Consider the following 20,778-nt stretch of genomic DNA (forward strand, 5'->3'; position numbering starts at 1 on the left):
AAGACATTGATAGTTTTTCATTATGTTTTTCAGTAATTGTGTCAGAAGGCACTAAGATAATCCAAAAGGAATCTTTACTCTGCTGTCGATATATTGTACCAGCTTCTTTTGAATTGCTATTGGGAGTAGAGTATTTGCAACTAAGTGTGAAGGTCACAGAGGAGGTGTGTGAACTGGGAATTACATTTGAATACAGGAGCAAGTCAGTTGATATTTTGAGTGTATTCTCATGGTTTTTTTTCTACTTTACATGGTTCTTCTGCAGCCATGTCTATGCCATTTAAAGACCTCTATGATAATTTGATATTTTGTACTTAATATCCTAGTAAAATACACACATAAAGTTCATGTTATCAGAAGGAACAGACATTGCTAATGCTGGGAAAATGTAATGTTCTGTGTATTTTTTCAGACCTTTTTTTTAATTAGGATATGTCTGCTTGTACAAAAAGGTTAATTTCTGTCTAGCAAAGTGTATGCAGATTAGGGAAGAGCAGACTGATGTTATTTTAAATTCATGAACTGTATCTACATTAGAAGTTCATCTTTTTTTTTTTTCTGTCCTTGAAAGGGAACAGCTAGAAATCGCAGGATGTATTGAAATGAACTCTCAGTTTCACACATGCCTAACAATGTTATATCATTTTGCTTTCTCCATAGGATTTTAAGACAGTGCTGTCTTTCCCCCAGTACCCAGGGGAGTTTCTGCACCCTGTGGTTTATGCGTGTACTGCAGTTATGTTGTTGTGCCTGTTTGCTTCCATTATCACCTACATTGTCCATCACAGGTAAGAATTTCATCTTAACAGTCAGTATTAAGCTGAGGTACTTCAATTTTTTTCACCCTTACTGTAAAATAAATTGAAATTATCTGATTTACTGTTGGATAGGAATGGTAGCAACATGATTTACACCAGAGAAATCAAAACAAAGGTTATGTCAACCCTTCCTAAAGTGTCTCCAAGCTGTGTGTTTCTGCACACTTTTCCTAAGATTTCTAACTTGACAATTCAATAAAACCATGAGCACTATCAAGTTGCTTTCTGGCGAACTCCAGTCAAGCAGCACTTTGGCCAGCTACACTGGCCATGTTGGCTTTGAAGATCAAGTTTGATTGGAAAACTGAGAACTATCATTTTGAGTTAAGAAAACTCATATTTTCCTTTATGTGAAAAATTTATGTCAATGACATTTTAACTACATACTTCTGGTTCAAGACCTTTAGCAATTTAAAAGAGCAGGAGTGTATTGTGCTGTAGAAGCTGCTAAATATTAATTAAATGAACTTAATGCAATCTCTTATGATCTTCAGCTTCCATTTAATCCTTTAGAGATGTCTTGTTAAAGTTCTGCATATCTGAAGCTATGCAATAAGCCTTTTGCTTTCAGTACTCTAAATGCTTGATTTGGTGGAGGAAACTTTAGATCAGCAGACTTTTAGAATTTTTACCATGGAATTTACCTTTTTACCATTTATTTCAGTGCTGTATCAGTCAGACTCTGTCCTATAGGTAGATTGCTACATAAGTATTCAAGAATCAGAGAATTTAAATCTATCAACTATTTGTTCAAAATAATAGTTTTCAGAATACATGTGTTGGGGTTTTAATTTTAAAATGTGATTTTTTCAACAGCACAATCCGAATAAGTAGGAAAGGATGGCATATGCTTCTCAACTTTTGCTTCCATACTGCTCTTACGTTTGCTGTTTTTGCTGGTGGAATCAATCGCATTAAATATCCAATTATATGTCAAGCCGTAAGTATCTGTCTTAGTAATTCTTACTGACAGAATTGAAACTTGCAACTGAATTTTTCACATAGTTCTCCTTCTTTTCATATATTGCTTCTGGATCTTAAGTTTTTCAAAATAAATCATTATAAGGATGTCTTTTAAAGACCAGCACTGCGAGCACTCAGTGTTTGGTTGTCACCTAAGTTTCTCTAAGTGGGTGATCAATGCATTCACATCTCTGAAGTTCGGAGTTCCTTGGAGGTTTTTTGTGGGGTTTTTTTTGTTTGTTTGTTTTTTACAAAAGCCCTGAAAATCTTATTATTTCTCTGCTGTATAGGATAGCTGAAAACTATAAATCCAAAATATTTCTGTCCTTATGTTTTGGATTGAATGTGTGGGACTGAAGTTACTGCTTCACTACTGTATCATATATACAATTTGCCTGAGGGCCAGGGTGGCCCCGGCTTCACTGAGTGATCTCTAAATACACACGGGGGCAGCCTAATGTTTATAGTATAAATATGTCTTTTAATTACAATTCAAGCTAAGGAGAAAAAACAGACCAGTGTACTTGTGATTCGTGGAACCTGGTTTGCACTGCTGGACTATTTTGTATCTCCTGCTTTCAGCCCTTTTGGAACAATAGTGTCATGAGATGCACAGAGAGGGCTGGCTGTGAATATAGAGACTGAGTCTGTACAATGTGTAAAGAGAGCCATTTCAGTCATCTTCTCTAATGCCTGATGAGGGCTTGTTGCAATTTGTTTGTCTTAAATATTTCTTCTTCTTGGATTTTGTAGAAGTACTCCAGGTCTCATGAATGTTGTTGGTATTTACCTGTAGTAAATCACTTTATTTAGCCAACATTCTCACAGATATTTTGCTTGTCACTCATCTGGTTCTTTGAAGTGGGTGTAAATAGCAAGTGTCACCAGCTAACTGCAGTCACTGCAAAATATGCATAATTAGTATAAGAGTTATCACTCTAGTTCTCAGTGAGATGCTTTGCAAGCCTTTTGTGTATACTTGTGCATGACCACCAGTAAACATCACCTGTAGATCAATAAGTGCTGTAACATTCTACGTGTGCTCTACCTATGTGTATTACGTGCTGTTCATTGAAATAGCGCAGTTGTCCACTAAATTATTCTGAGAAAAATATCTCACAATATCTCATGTATTGTGTAATAATTAATCTGCAAGTTCTAGAAAATTGAACTATCACCATTTTCTTTTATCTGCACTTTGCAAGTGAGAGTACCAGATTAGTTTGTAGGGCAGCCATAGCCATGTAATTACATGATCACAAATGACCATCTGTTGCTACAGCCATTGTCTGGTTATTTACCTTGCAGATTGCAAGGTAACAATATGGTATAAACAGCTATAATGAAAAATTGATTGAGATAAATGTGTCATTAATAGCCTGTTACAAGTAATACATAAAATGCATTATCAGTGACATCTGGTTTTTGCTATGGTATAGGGCCAGATCCTAAGCTGCTGAGAAACATGCACACTTAGGGAAACTGAACTGATCCATTCCTATATATCTTCTAATGAGTTTCAGAAAGTTATTTATTTACCTGACAACATGCTACATCAACAGACAGTATCATCAGTAGTTAAAATATATTGCATCTACACACCTATCCTGTGTGAATGTATCTATAGACTGTTTAGATTTACCCGTGTCACTGAATGTTGGCTGGTGTTGTAGAATCCAGTGTCTTGAATTTATGGCCAAGTCCTTCATGCAAAACAAAGGTTTTTGGAGCAGCAGAATGGGATTAACCAGAGCCAGTACACTACCAGAAAGGTCCTTGGACCAGCTAGTGCATGATGTAAGTCAGCCCCTTCCATGTCCCAGAGTTGGAGACTCAGACTGCTTTCTTTCAAAGGGCAGAAAGAAGCTTACTCCTTCTATATAAGGAATGAGAGAGAAGGAGATTGTAGCTGAATCACTCCCCATGTGTGGGAGGCATTGATTCTGTACTCTCAGATGAAGATTTCAGTATCATGGCCCCTACTTTCCCAGAAAGCATGAAAGTCATGACCTCATGGATGGTTATGGATGCTAGGGGATGAAATTGTCAGTTCAACATGTTGAAGCATGAAGAACAGGCTTATGGCACAAGATTCAAGAGGCAGAAAAGTTAGGGAGAGAGGCAGAATCTTAATATTTTGTCCTAGTAGTCAGTCACTGAGTAGCATGATCACTTTAATCACATCTTGAAGAACTTCCTATATGGCTTACAGAATAAAAGCTTCCATGTATATTTTGGAAAGGCTCAGATCTTCCTTCTTGCTGATGAATGTCAAATGTGAAGCTGCTTGTGAATTCTGTTCTGTAAGGGGGTAAATCTTCAGCAGGAAAGGTAAAGTCCATTTCAATACAGCCAGTAGCCTACAAGTTCAACTCAGAAAGTTCATCTTCTTGCAATAAATTTTCTACCTGTGAAGGGAGCATGGGGTTTTTCTAATGCTAAATCTGTAAAGATCATGAAATGTTCACATCCAGTGGTGTTACAGACCACAGTGAAATTCCTGAATCCCTTCATCTCACTGAAAAGAATCACTTTCATTGCAGGATTAATAGTTTAATCAGAATGTCAGTGTATATCCATATTCTTCTTTAAACAGAGTTGGCTAAAGAAATATAGTCTTATCTGAAATATAACTAAATTGATGAAAAAGAAAACAAACTGAATTAAAAACTTGGGCAAAACAAAGAAATTTGTGTACAAGTTCAGGCTGATCAAGAGAGCTTTTTGTGCCAAAATGCTTTGCATAAATGTGTATTCTGGTCATTACCATAGTAACTGAATCATGTGGAACTTAAGTTACCTCTAAGGTACTGAAATTTATTGAAGTAGCACAAATAGACAGCATCTTCTTACTGCAGAAAAGCATAATCTTCTATTCAAAAGGCTGGTTCTTATTCCCAAAGATAAGAATTCTAAGAACACAGAATGTGGAAAAAATGAATCCAAGGAAACAAGAAAATTATCACCATATAACTGTGGCCATTAAAGAGCTTTAGGTGCAATGTTGTCTTCAATGCTTATGTCCTGACAGTTTTTACTGTACCATTTGGACTGTCAGTGGAAAACCTTCTTATGAATAAGTGCCATCACTTCAAAATTTCCAGCCATAATCATTTGTTCTGTGTTGAAATTTGACCCTTTCCACACAGTTTTATGTGGGATATCAAAGTTCTACTAATAGTGGAGATAGTTTTAAGTTACCAGTGGCATATTTAATTTGTATATATTTACTGACCTCTTAAATTTTACAGAGGCACAAATCCAGCCACAAGATACACTCAGGTGGATTGGTACTCTGGACCTTTAATGTAGGTTTATATTTGCTAACAGAGTGAAGTAAGAGTTTACTAAACAAAGTCACATTTGTCCTGTTCCCATTTCTGTTGAGCCTTGTCCTTCTCTTCCATGTTGTAAGCTGCCATCTGGTGAATTTCTAGCATAGAGCTCAGATGTCTTCCTAGAAAGAGGTGGTTCCACTGAATGGGATAAAAGAGCTTGCAGCCACAGTCCCTAAGCACAACAGTTAGGAAAATGCATCTGTGTGACATGACTGATGTCAGTGTGGAGACACAGGGAAGGAAGAGCCAGAGAGCAAAGCACACTAGTTTGAAACACTGAATTTTCAATACGAGATGTAACAAGCATTTCTTTACTAATTTTTATTAGTGGATGAATAAGAGCAAGAATTGTAGTCCAAAAGCATGTTTTGTGATGGGAATTGAGAAACCAAATTATCACCACTGTCACATGAAAGGGAAGGGGGTTTACTTGACCATTAGTGTGGGGGAGATTTTCTCAACCCTTAATGTTGTATTTGTCTGTCAGCGCCCCAGGGAAGCCGAACCCCTTATGTCTAACCAGTCTGTCAGTGTCCTGTGAGGGGACCCTTCGCTGAACAGATTCACTGGATGGGAGGGTGATATGACTGCCCGTTTTGGGAGGGCTGAGCCAACAGTGTGGAGATCCCTCAGTGACTCTTCCCAATGTGTTATCCACTGGTGAGAACTGCTAGCACCTATAGAGAACTCACTCTAGCAGTTTACAGAACTAATTGAATTAATACAGATTGTGATAGCTTAGTAAGGTTTGTGGGTCATCAGTGATAGTGTCTGACTGCAAAAACATGTTTAAAGTAATCTACTAATACTACAAAGCAAGCACAAGCTCTAATTCTAGTAATAGCACTTAGCGCACATAGAATGTGTTTCTTACCCAATAGGCATCCCTGTGGAGGTGGGAAAGACAGGCTCAGCCTGTCAACTGATCCCAGAAGTTTTGGTGCAATCTTCCTCAATTTTGCCCCTGTTCCCAACTTACTTTTCTACTATCTCTTTAGGTTTAGGTGGAGCTTGAGTGGCTTTAGTCCTAGTACTTTTATCTCTGACTAATGTAAAATTCTTTCGCTTCACTTTACATGCTTAATGAGAGTGGTCATATCTTGGCATCTGTCTCCCTTGGTTGACAGGTATTGTATGGTCTTTGAACTACAAGGTACCACCATGTTTCCTTCCCTGCAGAGATTTCTGTGGAGCAAGGACACAGTGTTTCCACTCCACTCTGCCCTCCATTGCATCCCCCCAGCAGATGTTTATTGTGGTATAGGGAGCCTTTGTGAGGCATGTCAACCGTGTTCCATTGAGGGAGCGGCAGATTTATTTTACGCTGTAATTCTTAGTCTCCTCTAATCTTTAACCCTATCCATCTTCCCACAACCATAATGAGAACTGGCCTCTCTTTCCTTTAGAATTTAGTGTAACAGCTCAGTGCACCCTTCCTAATTCCACACTTTCATTGTGTCATGTCAAATCTATCAGTCATAAGGAGGTCCTGCATCATCAGGCTATTTCTTCTTTTCCTTCAAGCAAGAAATGCAAGTGATTGAGGTTTGGTTTGGGTTTTTTTTGAGAGAGAGAAAGATACATATTATTAAAGAGTTAGTGCAGAGGCTGCTAACTTTTCTGTCTGCTGTCCTTCTTTGTTCAAGGCGTTCACTTATCAGAAGGAGCTCAGATGCTGAAACATGAGCACACTGTGAAAACAGTAATGTGATTAAGGTGTGGCATAGCAATGGTGTGTTCAATCAGTTCAGTTGTCTATCTGAAAGTTCAACAAAATCGTTTTGTTGTACTATTTTTAGATCTCTCACTCACTTCAGTGGCTGATAATTTCTGTCTATATAGCCTCAGAAGCTGTCCAGCATTTCACATGTAGGTGCCTTTTCACATGGAATTTATTTCTGTTGTTTATATTATGGCATACTTGTGTGGAATACAGAATATATAGCAGCAGTGCTATGTTGAAATGAGAAAGAGGTTAGGAACCAAATATCTAGAATTTTTCCCATTTTTTCTTATGATTTTTACCTCCATTTTCTTTCCCCTTTCTCATCCTTCTCTCTTCCTCCTGCCTTGCTCCTTCACTCCCCTGCCCTGCTCATGGTCCTATTCACTGCATCCCTACAGAAATGCTGCAAGCTGCATATGAACTAAGTCCAGACAGCTCTAGTCCCTGAGCTGGCAATGTCTGCCAGCTGATGATATAAAGTTGTCTCATTCTCTTATTTCTGCTTCTTTTACTTCAAGCAAGAACAGCAATGAAGGCTTTATAGTCCCTTGTCTAATGTGACAGAGAAGTCCCAGAGAAAATTACAAAGGGTTTTCAGTTTTCATATTTGCTGCTATCTTCAAGTTTTGATCTATATTACTAAATATAAACAAAATGCATGGAATTTTTTTCTTTACTCATCAATTATTTTGTTTTAAGTGGTGCAAAAATGAACACTGGTTCAAATAAATCATTATAATAGATTTGTGTTAGCTTTATTCAGCAATTGTCTGTATTCCTTAAACATTTATGTTCTTTCCAATTATAGCAATATTTTACTTGTCACTGCAAAATGTCGGGTAATTGCTTCAAAGGTAACCTCATTTTATATAATCAGATGGAGACTTAGCTGATGTAATAAAACATTAGAGATTGGATAAAATTCCAATTACCGCTGCCATAATAATGAATAACAATCGCTAACATAAGAAAAATGTAAACATTTTAAAGGTGTTTGTACTTTATTTTACTTTCAATGATAAACACACTGGTTCCTTGAAAACAAAATGATAATAACACTCTTAGAGATTATATTTCTTTTTAAGGGAGGATGCCCAGATCTGTCACTTAATTTTAAAAATTGTATGGCCAAGTTTATAAGTTTCTTAAAATATGTCTGGAAATATTCTGGTTTTAGGCAAATAGCACTGATCCCATTGACAGAAGTCAACTTTGGCTGTATGTAGAAGAGAGGGAACTACAGCAGGATATTCCTGAAAAATTAAAGGAAAAATTAGCATAATAGCAAGCAAAGATGCTGGCGTCTCATTAATTTTTAAATCTTATGGTCATGATAAGCTAAAAAATCTTGCAACACAAACTAAGATTCACATCACTTTAAATCCAGGTGTAAAATGTTGTCATTAATCAGGTTCATAGAAAACAAATGTCTTTACAATCTTGGTTTCCTAACATGCCATCTGGCATTACAGATACTACCTTTGATAGATTAACCTCTTGGATGCACTTACATAATCAATTGAAAAAATCTGTTTGGTTGTACACTTATGCAGTAAGATTCTTCTAAACCTCTTGTTTTACTGATCCATTTACTGAGTTAACTGTCCACTGTTTTTTTAGGTTGGCATAGTACTGCATTATTCTACACTCTCTACTATGCTATGGATTGGAGTAACTGCCAGGAATATTTATAAGCAAGTCACAAAAAAACCTCAGCCATGCCAGAACAGTGACCAACCTTCTTATCCAAAGCAACCACTACTCAGGTATGGAACATTAGTTATACTTTATTTTTTAATGTCTTCCTAAAACATATTACTAAGAAACAAACTCATTTATTTCTATATTCTTTACTTTTTTACAGACTATAAATAGGATCTAAACAGAATTGAGCCACTTGGGTGTATATAAAAATCTGAGTATTTATTGTATGCCAATAGTTTACTCAGGAGATGGAAATATGCAGAACTGGTATTGGCTAGGTTCAGATACCTTTATGTGAATGGTATGAACTGAAATGTTTCTGTTGGTTTCTTATGGAGGAAAAAACCCACACAACTGAAAACTGGCTTACTTCCAAGCATTATTTAATCATCAGAAACTATGCTTTTAATGACTCTTCCTTTTCCCTTATCTCTTCTGCTGTAATTCTTGCCCACACTTGTATTGGTAGCCTGATAGCCTGAAAACAACCTTCCTCATTCCACATCAGAGATCTAAGGAGTGACTGGAAGTCTGTGCTTCCTATCAGCTTTCTAGATGGAAGAGACTAGCAAACGTCTCTGACAGCATCGCAGCTGTAATACAGCACAAATTTTTACCAGATGCCTACGAGATGCTGAAACTCCAAGCCAAAATAGTCATTCTGAACAGGAGGAAAAAACCAAACTATCTAACAAAACCTTACCCAAAACTAGGATTTCCAGACAAAGGCATGAGGACATTAATTCATCTTTTTTAAGCTTAGCTGTCAAGAAATTAGTATTTCCCAAAGTTATGTATTGTGCCTGTATAGATTTCACAGCAAGACTGAGAGGAACTTCCAGAGAACAATTCCTCCCATCTGTCTTGAATGTTTCTATGAGGACAGGATGAATTGTCTTACGAAGGTGCCTCTCACTAAAGATCATGGAAAAATCTGAATGGTCAATTTAGCCTAAAGACCTCTATTTTACAGTGAAGGACAGGAAATAGGAATTCTACTTTTTATGGCTGTGCTGTGAAAAATCCGTGGGAGTGTATTCTTTTAGGCAGACTTAATTTAGTTTAAACAAAAATTTTTTAACAAGCAGCATTTATAAATGATTGTGTGATGTTACAATTTGTTAAAAGCCTATAGGAAGATGAATTTTGTTTTTCTGTCTGATTGTGCTGAATGAAATTTCTGCTAATATGATCAGATTTTCCTCTTTTTAAAACATTTTATTTCCCATGGTGAAATTTATTAAAATTACCATAAAATTTGTATTGTGAAGAGAAGTGCCATATTGATCATGAGCTTTGTTAGGTGTAAGCAAGAGGATATACTTTCACTGAGAATACCTGACTTTGCTAATCGATGATTTACTGTACTGTTCTTCACAGATGAGAATTTCACTCCTTCAGTTACCAGCTCATGGCAAAATGAATAATTGCCAATTTTCAAATGCTGCAGTGTGACTATTAAGGTAGAAAATTGTTACAGGTTACATTGACTCAGCATAGTGTATGTTCCTTCAAATTCAAATCCTGTTTGAGTTGGAAAACAGTAGACAATCAGGTTACAGAAAAATTACTCTAATTAGAATCTTCATTGTACCAGTCACGTTGAAGTTCTCAGACAGTGAAAATAAATAGTAGCTATTTTAAGTTTAGCAATAGAAAAGATAAACCTCCTTTTAGCTGTAAGAGAACAGGATTATAATTGTTTAATAGCTAAGTAAAATTATTTAAGTTATTTTTCTCATGCAGGGCACTATATATCCTAGAGACACAGGCACTGAAATGTCTAATATGATTTCATAATGGCTAGTACTAGATTCAAAATAGTAAGGATCACTTCATGCAGAAAACAAGCATAGTATATGTAAAATTAAAAATCACTTTAAGCAAGAAAATGCTAAATGTATAATTAGTAACTGTTGTTTTAGGAGTATAATAATCATTTCTTTGGGCATGTTACCTTTCCTGGTTTTAATAAAATTAATGTAATACTTATTCTGTATCATAATATTTCCTTAAAGTCCTTTTAAGATGCTTGTATTTCAGTGCAGTCATTTATAAGAAAGGTTTTAACTAGTCAGTATTCTTGTGTCTCTAAGCCAATGCCAGCCTTACACATACTGTTCCTCATAAGAGGAAGTATATTAGCGGTAACATCTGGGTTTGGGCAAGGAACATACTTCATTTTGTCTTCATTTGACACAAGTAGAGAGCTAGATGGTATAAAATTTATTCAAATGGAGATTGAGTTAAGCTTTTTTATATGTCAGGGCTGCATATAATACAGTCTACAGGACACTTTTAAACAAGAGGTAGCTTGTCAATTAGCCCTGTCTGTAGACCTAGTTTGCCTTGTGTTCAGGGTTTGTTGACTACAGATACATGAATGAGTCTGGCAAGAATTAAACACTTTGCTGTTGTCCTTCAGCCTTCCTGGTAATGGTTGTATGTGATAGATTGTGTTTCCAATTCATGAATGAGTGGTTTTATATTCCTTATATGCACTTGCTCTATGAGACATGAGGATATCTTTTCTGAGTCAATAAGTGGGGTATACTGCCAGAAATCAGTACATGACATATAATTTACCAAGAAATTATAAAAATTGTCTCACCACATTTTTTGAAGGAGCTTGATTGACTCTAAAAAGCAGCTGAAATATTGAAAATAACTACCAAAATATCAAAAGGAAGACCTTACCTGTTAGTGAAAAGAACACGTGCTTGTAAACAGTTACTTCAGTTTCTCTGCTGTTTGCATATTCTATTGCAGAAGCAAGACAAATGAGATGATCTTTTTCTTCCAGTTTTCCCTGGGATGAAGCAATAAGTATCCTATTACGTAAAATTGTGGTTCTCTATTAGTTTTCTCTGTTTTAGATACTGTGATGAAATCTGAAGCATTTCCATGGTCTAATTTTACTAAAACTCTAATTTTATTAAAACTGCCTCTTCTTGTACATTGATCATATAATATATGGTACTTTATATATGCTATGCATTATACATGATATACATTTGATTACATATATTATTCATGAAATATATATTATCTGTTAATTATAAAGTTAAACCTCTTGGGGCCTATCACTTTGATGGCTGAAGCAAACTGTAACAATTTTGGCATTTTTCTCTAAATGTGCCTGGCTACTAATGAGTAGAATCAAATTAATGCATCATTGACTTTTGTGTATTGAAATGCTGAACCTCAGCACTTCAATAGGTAATGAAATTACTTCCTGTAAAATATACTCTCTGGTATTCTTAATAGAAATAAATAATTCTATCTGTTCATTCTCTGTGGACATTTGTTAAACCTGGCAGAGTTTAGCCTCTGACTCATCTGAAGTCAGATTTGCCAGCAAAGGCAAAGAGGCATGCAAGATTCAGCAATTACTTCAATGTACAATACTTCTCATCAGCCCAAGCTGAGGCAAAGGTGGTATTAGGGTTTTGTACCTGGTATGTACATACATTTTTCATGTGATGCTCTGCACACATACAGATTAGACAGAAGTACAGACTAAGGAGAAAATATTTCGTAAAGATATTCTGTTAAAGTCATTTCATTCTAGAAAGACAGAAAAAAATTAGATTACTTTCATTTTAATAAGATAACTACTGAGCACAATTGCATTATAAACATTAAAAATAAAAAAAAAAGTAAGCTGCCAGCTGGGCCAGAGATTGGTGCTAAGTAGGCAGATAATTAAATTTCATCACTGGGTTAGGTACAGATATATCTCCTAGTTTTCTCCCACCTCTTTTATTCAATGAATGTTTTACAAGATAACTCTTACGGCAAACTTCAGATTACAAGTCCAATATCCTATATCTGTAATGAAAAAACTTTGAAGTGCATAAACAAGGTTGCAGAATCAACTGCAAAATGGATAGGAGGTAATGTCACTGTCTCTGCTGAACTTCATCTTATTTATTATGTAATGTATCTTGATAAGCTTTTTAGTTTGTTCTTACTAAAATTATGGGACTGCAAGAAAAAGTACCTCATGCAGGGCTTTAGAAAAATGTATGTCTAACTGTAGTAGCAATTTAGGAATGGTTTGTGTGTCCTTTGCCTTGTATTCAAAAGATTAGGCTTAGTACTATGGCTAATAACTAAGAAAATAGAGAATTTTGTGAAAATCATAACTGAGGCAACTTAAAACAGTTTCCAGTAGAACATGCACAGTACCTACAGTCAATAACACTGGCTTCAATTTAATTCACTTAATGTTTTCAGCTTTAAACAGAATCATTTTTAGAATGAGAAGGGTGTTTAAATATTTCATGTATTTTGAAATGTCTTAACTATTTTATAGACATTGTCCTTTGACCTGCACACAGAGCAGACCTAGAAATAGTCGGTGAGATCTGGAGTAGTTCATTCAAACTGTAATATCTGCTAATAGATTTGTAAATGCAGGTATGTGTGTGTATATGGGGAAGTTTCTATACATCATACATACACTTCAAGAGTATTGAGTGATTTCTTGGAAGCAGCAAAAACAGGGATCTTCCTAGCAAACTGTGTTTGTGGTGTAGGGGTGACTAACAACCTATGCCCTGATCACATGGATGTGCAAGATGTGGTGGTGTTTCACTTGCATCTTCCCCCTCTCCTGTCAGTGTGGCGGCAGCTCTTCATATTCATTCCCAAGCTCATTATTTCTCTCAGTTGCTAAACATTAATCAGTATCCAACTAAACAGCATCTAAGTATCTTTGTGGCACTGAGTTATGCTAAATATTTTCACTGCGAAAAGGAGAAAAGATGCTAAATTTTCAAATCCAGGACAACCCTCTCCTTCTGGTATTGCCCATGACAAGGTTCCTGCCTTAAAGTGAGTAGATTTTACAGACTTACGTGATACACAGGGGTCATGGCATCTGCTTAGTGCTTTGCTCACAGTGTTAACCCTGCTTGTCTTAGGATGAACATTTAGATGCTTGATCTGAATTCTGACAAACTGGAAACCAACACATGGGCACAAATGGACCTACTGCTGTGTGGTGTTGCATTTGCCTAACTGCTGCTCCTGAGAGAACCTGGAGGGAAATGTTGTGACTTCCATCGCAAATTGATGACATAGTAATTTTTACTGAAAAAGTTACCCATAAAGCAGGCTGTTTCCTGGATTTCAGTTGCACACAGCAATATTCATGATGTTGCTGACAATTTTAACATGGTATTTTTGAACCATAAAGGAGGCACAAAAAACATTCCAATTACAAAGACTGGAGACTTACTATATTTAGTTTTTAAAGAATGCTTATGTCCTTATGTCCAGAGAAAACATTAGAATAAAAAGAACTTATTGTTTCTAATATTCCTGAGGTTGAAAGTGTCTTCAGAAAATGACCTTTGTTAATCTCAGAGTCTAGAAAATGTCCTCTTATCATTTACACCAAGTTGTCTACAATTTATTGAAGCACAATAGCAATGTGTGAGGGATCAAAATTTGACTTTCAGAAGTTTTTTATTAAATGTAAAGTTTGCAAATATGCCATGGTTTGACCATGCCTTTTGCTGAATCTTCTAACTGAATCATATGAAACAACTTAATTTACATTCTGGCAAACACAGACATTACTCGGCCCCTTGACACCAACAGCTCTGAAATGCAGTTAAGTTCTAGTGCATTTTTCATTAGCACTGGTTCTCATAAATTCATGTCTTCAAGTATCAAACAATGAGAGAGAGGGAGAAAGAGGTCAGAGGAAAAGCATTAATTACAGTCCATTGTTTTCTTTGTGATACGTCTTTAAATATTAATTCTCATAGAATCTTGAAGTCTGTTTTTCCTTCCAACAGTGAACATACTCCTCTATAAAGTTTAAAGTTAGGCCTGATTATCCCAAGGAATTATCTCCATTTTCCTTAAAAATTCTCTATAGTTTGTATATGTTGAATTAAATGGGAAATGCCACAAGGCAGAATTCTCAGAAGCCCTGATAAGATCTCTGTAGTTCACTCTACTATTAGCATAGATACAGTTGTGTCATTGGAGAGCAAGTGAAAATTATGTCTCCCTGTGAATAAAGTTTTCATCAGCTGAATGAACCATGGCATGATAAGTCAACAGTCTCACTAAAAATCTGCTGTATCATGCTCAGGAAAGTTGTCTTTAATTTACATACTTGATTATATCCTTTGCTTAGAAGACAGAATATTTTGATGTGGGCAGGGTCAGTCATCAGGAAGTTTAACTCATGTCTCTGATTTTATAATCAACACTTCTTATTTTAGATATTGGAAGTTAAGGCTAGAAATGTATATTATTAAATAATTTTAAAATTGTTCTGTAATTACTTTTTGTAGTCCTCATGTATTCTCAAGGCTGCTTATTGCCTCCATACTGTAAGTTCCTAAAAAGAGCAAAATGTATAAGAGCTATTTTCATTGTTGCCTTTTTTAATTCTTTTCATTTGATAAAACTTTAATGTAAGAGAAGCCATGTATTTCTTACAGCCATTGTGCTAGTTTTATTCATCAAAATAAGGCTTATATTCAACAGCAAAATAAGTTACTATTGGATATTAAAATAATCTAAGGGCAACAGCGTTTTCAAAGTTTTCGTTTGATTTAATTATAGCACTAATCTTTTGAACAATGCTGTACCACAGAAATCCTGATAATTTTGGTCAGATTGTCCTGTATCTTGTCAGCCCACTTATTTAGACAAGTTCTCAAAAACAAACAAACAAACAAACAAACAAAAACAAACTAAACCCCCACCCAAACAAAAAGCATTATAATGCTGGAACCTTAGCCAGAATGACTAGAAAGATTCTGCACCCTGAAGTATAAGAGCTAGAGATAGGGGAAAAGACCAAAACAGGAAGTTTAAATCTGTGTATCATGCATGAGATGGAGAAAGAGGGTGGCAGAACCTAAAGGTGCTTGGAATTTGGTTTGATACTTCAAGGACATACTGATATTACATGCTGTTTAACATGATCACTCTTGAAAGGCTGATATATGGTCAGATGGAGTCAAGGATTTTAGCCAGAACCATTTTATTGCTAGCTAGAAATGTACCTGAAAGACACAGGCAAGATAAACGTGATGCTGACACTTTCCAAAGTAGAAATACAATACCAAATCTTTAAGAGATGTTGAGGTAGAAGATGAAGCTTTATCTTCTTTGTTTGAAAAACAGTATCTGAGCTACTTAATATAGATGAAAAGAAATGGGTTGTGGTCATTGCAAAGGAAATGTGTGTCAACTTACTACTTGTAAACAAGCTATTGAACAGCATAGCAAGTCACCCATGCAGATGCATTCCAGTGAAACTCTGCAACGCTAAAGCTATTGGCAAATGTAGCTAAAAAAAGAAAATAACCACACCTGAGTAATACCTGGTCATTTAATGAGGGAATGATGGTCTTGGGACTTAGGAACTTAAACTCCATGAGTTACGGCATTTGCACACTTGCAAAGCTGTGAGCTTCATGGAGGTTTAAAATGGTTCCTATGATATTTTCAGTTTTGAAAGGCTGAAACTGCAATATGCTGATCTGCAAAACTGTATTAGATTAAATTTTCAGCTGCTTTTATCATGAGTTCATATCTAGGTATTTCCTGGAAATTCAGAATTCTTGTCACACTATGTCTTGCCTTAATACTCTTTACAATTTGAGCTAGACATATCCATAATTGTAGAGGGTAAGTTAGAGGGTGAGTAAGCTTGATAAAATGCTCCATGCTTTGATATGCTGCTCCAGGCAAAGTGTAAAATGCTGATTGGAAATTTTACAAGTTCAAGCATTTTTAGAAGATAGTATATTCAGACTCCAATGGGGGCTTTGTAGAAAAGTATATCAGATTTGAAAGAGCTAAATGTGTTCTCAGATGATTCTCTGGTGTCATATATATTAAACTTGATTATGCAAAAATGCTATAAAGAGAAATGCATAAGACCTTTTTAAATGTGCTTATTGTCATTGTGTGGACAAAGAACTAAGCATTCCCATATGCATGAAATAATATTCACCACAGTTACAGAAAAGACTATCTGACTTCTAATTGTGATTGATTGTGCTCATTTATTGCAAAGAAAAATCAAAACCAAAGGATTTTATTTATTTAAGTAAAGCCAGAGTTACATTAGATACAAATTCTTTCTTGCAAAATTATTCTGTGAGAAAGATAGAACTTAAGGTTTGTTACAGGGCACCTGTCCCTTAAGTAGGTGTCTGTATACATCCAGCTTAACTGTAATGAAAACAGTGATGTTTCAAGAATACACATCATGAAAATTTACAAAATATCTTGTGCAGACTGATAAACTCAAATGTCACAGGAACTGGAACACTGCATTAAACCAACTAGTGTAATATAACATTGTTCAATAGTCTGGAATAACTACAGCACAGTACAATCACTATGCATTTAAATTACAGCATGCATAAGACATTTTAGGTATTGCATTTACCAATGCATTTCCACTATTCTATGAAGTAATTTTGTCTAAAACAAATTATTAGATTCCATGAATAAATGCTAAACTATAAAAAGTACCTTAAAGTAAACTTACAATAAAAGCCAAATATATCTTTTGATGCACATTCATGTACATGTATATTAGTTTGATATGATACGATAGTTTTAAAGACATAATGTTTCAGAATACTTTTCTTTATTAATGAATGGGAAAATTTAAGGAAATTAAAGTATGTTCCTTGGATAAACAAAGCTGGTGAAATCCACAGGTATTACATTAAATATGTTGGACCATACTTAAACTGTAACTGTTGTAAATTCAACTGCAGACCTGGGTTATTCTGTGCACACTTCCTGTCAAATATGTGTGACAATCTCTGGTTTATGCCTATTTGGAAAGAGAACATAAGTCTTGAGAGGAAAACTGCATTAAATTAATTCACTTGATTTTGAGTTGAGAGACCATGGAAAAATACACATAAACTTCCACTGATCTCCTTGACATTGTACATCCTAGATAGTTGAAACCCACTACTGGAGATGTGGATAATTCTTTTCTTTTCAATTTAGTGTTCATTAAACACTCGAGATGAGAAAACATTAAAAATAAAAACACACAATGAATAAGTGAAATTGCAGTAAGGGGTAAATAGGTTCATATTAGAAAAATATTTTAAACTGTGAAGATAGTTGACAACTAAAACAGGTTACCTGGGAGGCTGTGGGAGTTTTGTCACAAGCAATTTGTTAACATAGATTAGATAAAGCCAAGCCAGTCATGATAGATGTTCAATGTGACCCTAACTCAGAGCTTTTGAGTGGACTAGATGACCTCCTGATGTTCACCCTTGTCCTACAACTTGTTACTAGTGAAATGGAAGTTTTTCCAAACAGTATTTTCATTTTTTGACCTTTGTTTACTGCTGAATTCCTACAGCCTCACTGATGACATAGAAAACTCTTGTGTTTTATTATGCAAGCAAATTCTAACAGAAGAGACTTTGAAACTAATGTGTTCCAAATATGCCTTCAGTATTTTGAAATGTTATGAGACTAGTGAAACTGGATGCAGATCCTCCAAGTATACATAAAAAAATTAGGCCAGTTTCTGCTCTGAAACATATTAATCACAAGAAGATATTGGTTCATAGATTAAAAATACTATTTATTGCTACTTACAAATAAAGTTTGGTAAATATCCTGGAACTTTAATGATACAGATTAAAATAATTTAAATATATAATATTTAATATACCTTAGCAAAACAGAATGTCCAGATTAAACCTCATGCCTATGTTGATTGAGTACACCCTCAGACAAAGAGGCAATGCCATTATTATTGAATTACACTTAGTATTCAGAGAATCATTCAAGATTCTAATAATTATCTGGAGGTGAACATTGGCAAGGTTTTCTGTGAAAGAAAACCTCAGCCTGCAAGATACCTGACTTATCTATTGATTATTAGAGATATCTGAGTATTGTTTTATCTGTTGATTAGGAGGTAAGAGAACTATGATTACTGAAGATCATTTGTGTTTACTTTTCAGTATTAATGCACAATATCAAGAAATGGGATATTTCAGAGATTTACCTTCAAATATTCTGTGTTATTTTTATGGAAAATGTATCAAATGTAGTAAGTAGTTCCCTGTTCCAACATGCCTTGACTGGTAGCAATGCTTACAACAAGCAGTTACATCGGTTGTTGTAGGTAATTCACCAAGAACATTATCCACAAACTTATGCCCATAAATATCTGAGCAGATAATTTGGTCAGATATATTTATTGCTTTAGTTTATTGCCTGGTTTTTTAGTCTCATAGTCATTGATTTTATAGGTCGATTATGGAGGATCTCTACATCTGTGGTATTTGCAAAGGCATGAGTGGTTGATCACACAATCTTCCTGCATCATCATATTGATGAGTTTGTAGATATCTCCAGAAAAAAAAAAAGAGACCTATACAGTCAGAGTCCATTTCCAAGAGATATTTATGCATAACACTTTTGAACTGGATTTCTGGAATTACTGATGTATCTCAAACTCTCATGAATCAAAATTATAAGGAACAGGAATTGTGGGCAAATTACTACCTCTTTTATTTTCAGAATAGTTATCCCATACTGGCTATAAGTCATAGGTAAGGCATTTTGAGCTATATAATGTGGATTATCATACTTGTGTTATTGTGTCATTAAGAATGACATTACATTTGTGTATTCCATTTGTCTCTTCTGTTAGTGATATTGAAGAAGCAACCAGTTAGCAATATTTCCTCTTTGTGATCTTAAGAGTGTGTTTTCCAGCTAGAGAGAACACTTCTTTCTGAGGTTCTGGCATTGCTAAATCCAATAACAATTATTGTACCTGCTAGGAAGACTTTTGACCTGGAAAGATGAGCAATGAGATGGTCTTACAGCTTGGTGAAGATGGTGGTGACTGCTGTTCACTTCTTTCAGATCTCTTTTTTTCCATCTTACTACTGCAGTAACGTTCTGGAAATGACATGTCATTACTAGCTTTTAATTAATATCTCTCTATTTATGTTTATAAAATAACTCTGCTTTATATGTGCTTATCATTGTCTTGCAAAGGTCTCATGATCACTTCTGGTTGAATGCTCCAAGAAACCCTACAATATTTTAGAAACTTACCTTTTGACCTTTTTATATATGATGGAAAACCTTTTTTTTCTTTTTGCTTCTGGCTAAAATCTGGGATAGGGATCACCAAAAATAGATTTCTGTGCATGTCAGCTTTTAAACAATAGGAAAAAACAAGTGCTCGTGCCATCATCATATATAAAATATTTTCCATAGCTCAGGTTAGTAAGACTAAGACTGACAACAACAAAAAAACCTCAACATTAAAGTTAAAAATTGGGGTTGACATTCATGAACTCATGCAATTGTACCTTTGTTTCTTACTTTCCAATAGGGTAAGTTAAGGACAAAATGTCAACCTGAATTTTTACCGATAAATCTAAATCTCCATGGTTTTGTGGAGTCAAGACATTAATTGTATAGAATTTGTCTATGAGTTAATAGCAGGGTAATCCATATTTTTTTAAAAAGAATTAAAGAAGAATGCTTTTTGTTCTCTCTAGATTAGCAGATTGAATTACATCCTATTGACTCTGAAGCAGAAAGTGTTCCAGAAAGAAGCCAAAAGTGTAAAACCCTCTAAAAAATAACCAAGGTTTTTTTCAGCATGTTTTAATGTTTCTCTGCTGCTTGTTACAGTTAATAACACTTCCTTTGCTATGATTTTAATTCTTGGATACCTGGATATCTTAAAGATGAAAAATTGGAAGTTGCAGAAGGGTATAATGTGGCATAAATGCTAATATAATATTTTCTCCATAAAAATAGCAAATGAAAGAGTAAACTTTTTCCTTTTTTTAAACTCTAAATATGAAACTTTGCTGAGGTTCCTTATAAGTGTAGATTACTTTCTGAAAAAGAATAATGCAGTTGTGTAGTACAAAATCATGCAAGTCAGCATCACACTCATATGGAGTTTGATCAAAGGTAGTGGAAATTTCGTAAGTAATGGATACACAACCCATTAGATACAATGATGGGTTTTATACACAGTATAAATTTCTCTTTTTTTTTCAACTATTCTTGGCTGGCTACAGTCACAGTTGTAGGCATAGTTAATGGGATATGTCCTAGTTCAGCTGGAGGGACCAGCTAACCCTGTGTGGTGGTGATCAAACCTGTGTATTCCACCCCCTCTATTCATTCCCCAAGGACAATGGGCCATTAGCAGCAGCTGCCC

At 35.2% G+C, this 20,778-nt stretch overlaps 1 protein-coding gene across 2 annotated transcripts in view; it reads left to right on the top strand.

Moving 5' to 3' along the window:
* Positions 1 to 20,778, top strand: part of LOC139675766 (adhesion G protein-coupled receptor A3-like) — a 264,407-nt gene that overhangs the window by 223,033 nt on the left and 20,596 nt on the right. For both annotated transcript variants that reach the window (XM_071563839.1, XM_071563840.1), the window contains 3 exons: positions 661 to 788; positions 1,635 to 1,758; positions 8,466 to 8,611. In XM_071563839.1, the coding sequence (XP_071419940.1) occupies positions 661 to 788; positions 1,635 to 1,758; positions 8,466 to 8,611 (398 nt within the window). The remainder of the gene's footprint in view (positions 1 to 660; positions 789 to 1,634; positions 1,759 to 8,465; positions 8,612 to 20,778) is intronic.

The sequence above is a fragment of the Pithys albifrons genome, chromosome 9, assembly GCF_047495875.1.
Source record: "Pithys albifrons albifrons isolate INPA30051 chromosome 9, PitAlb_v1, whole genome shotgun sequence".
Taxonomy (NCBI): Eukaryota; Metazoa; Chordata; class Aves; order Passeriformes; family Thamnophilidae; genus Pithys; species Pithys albifrons.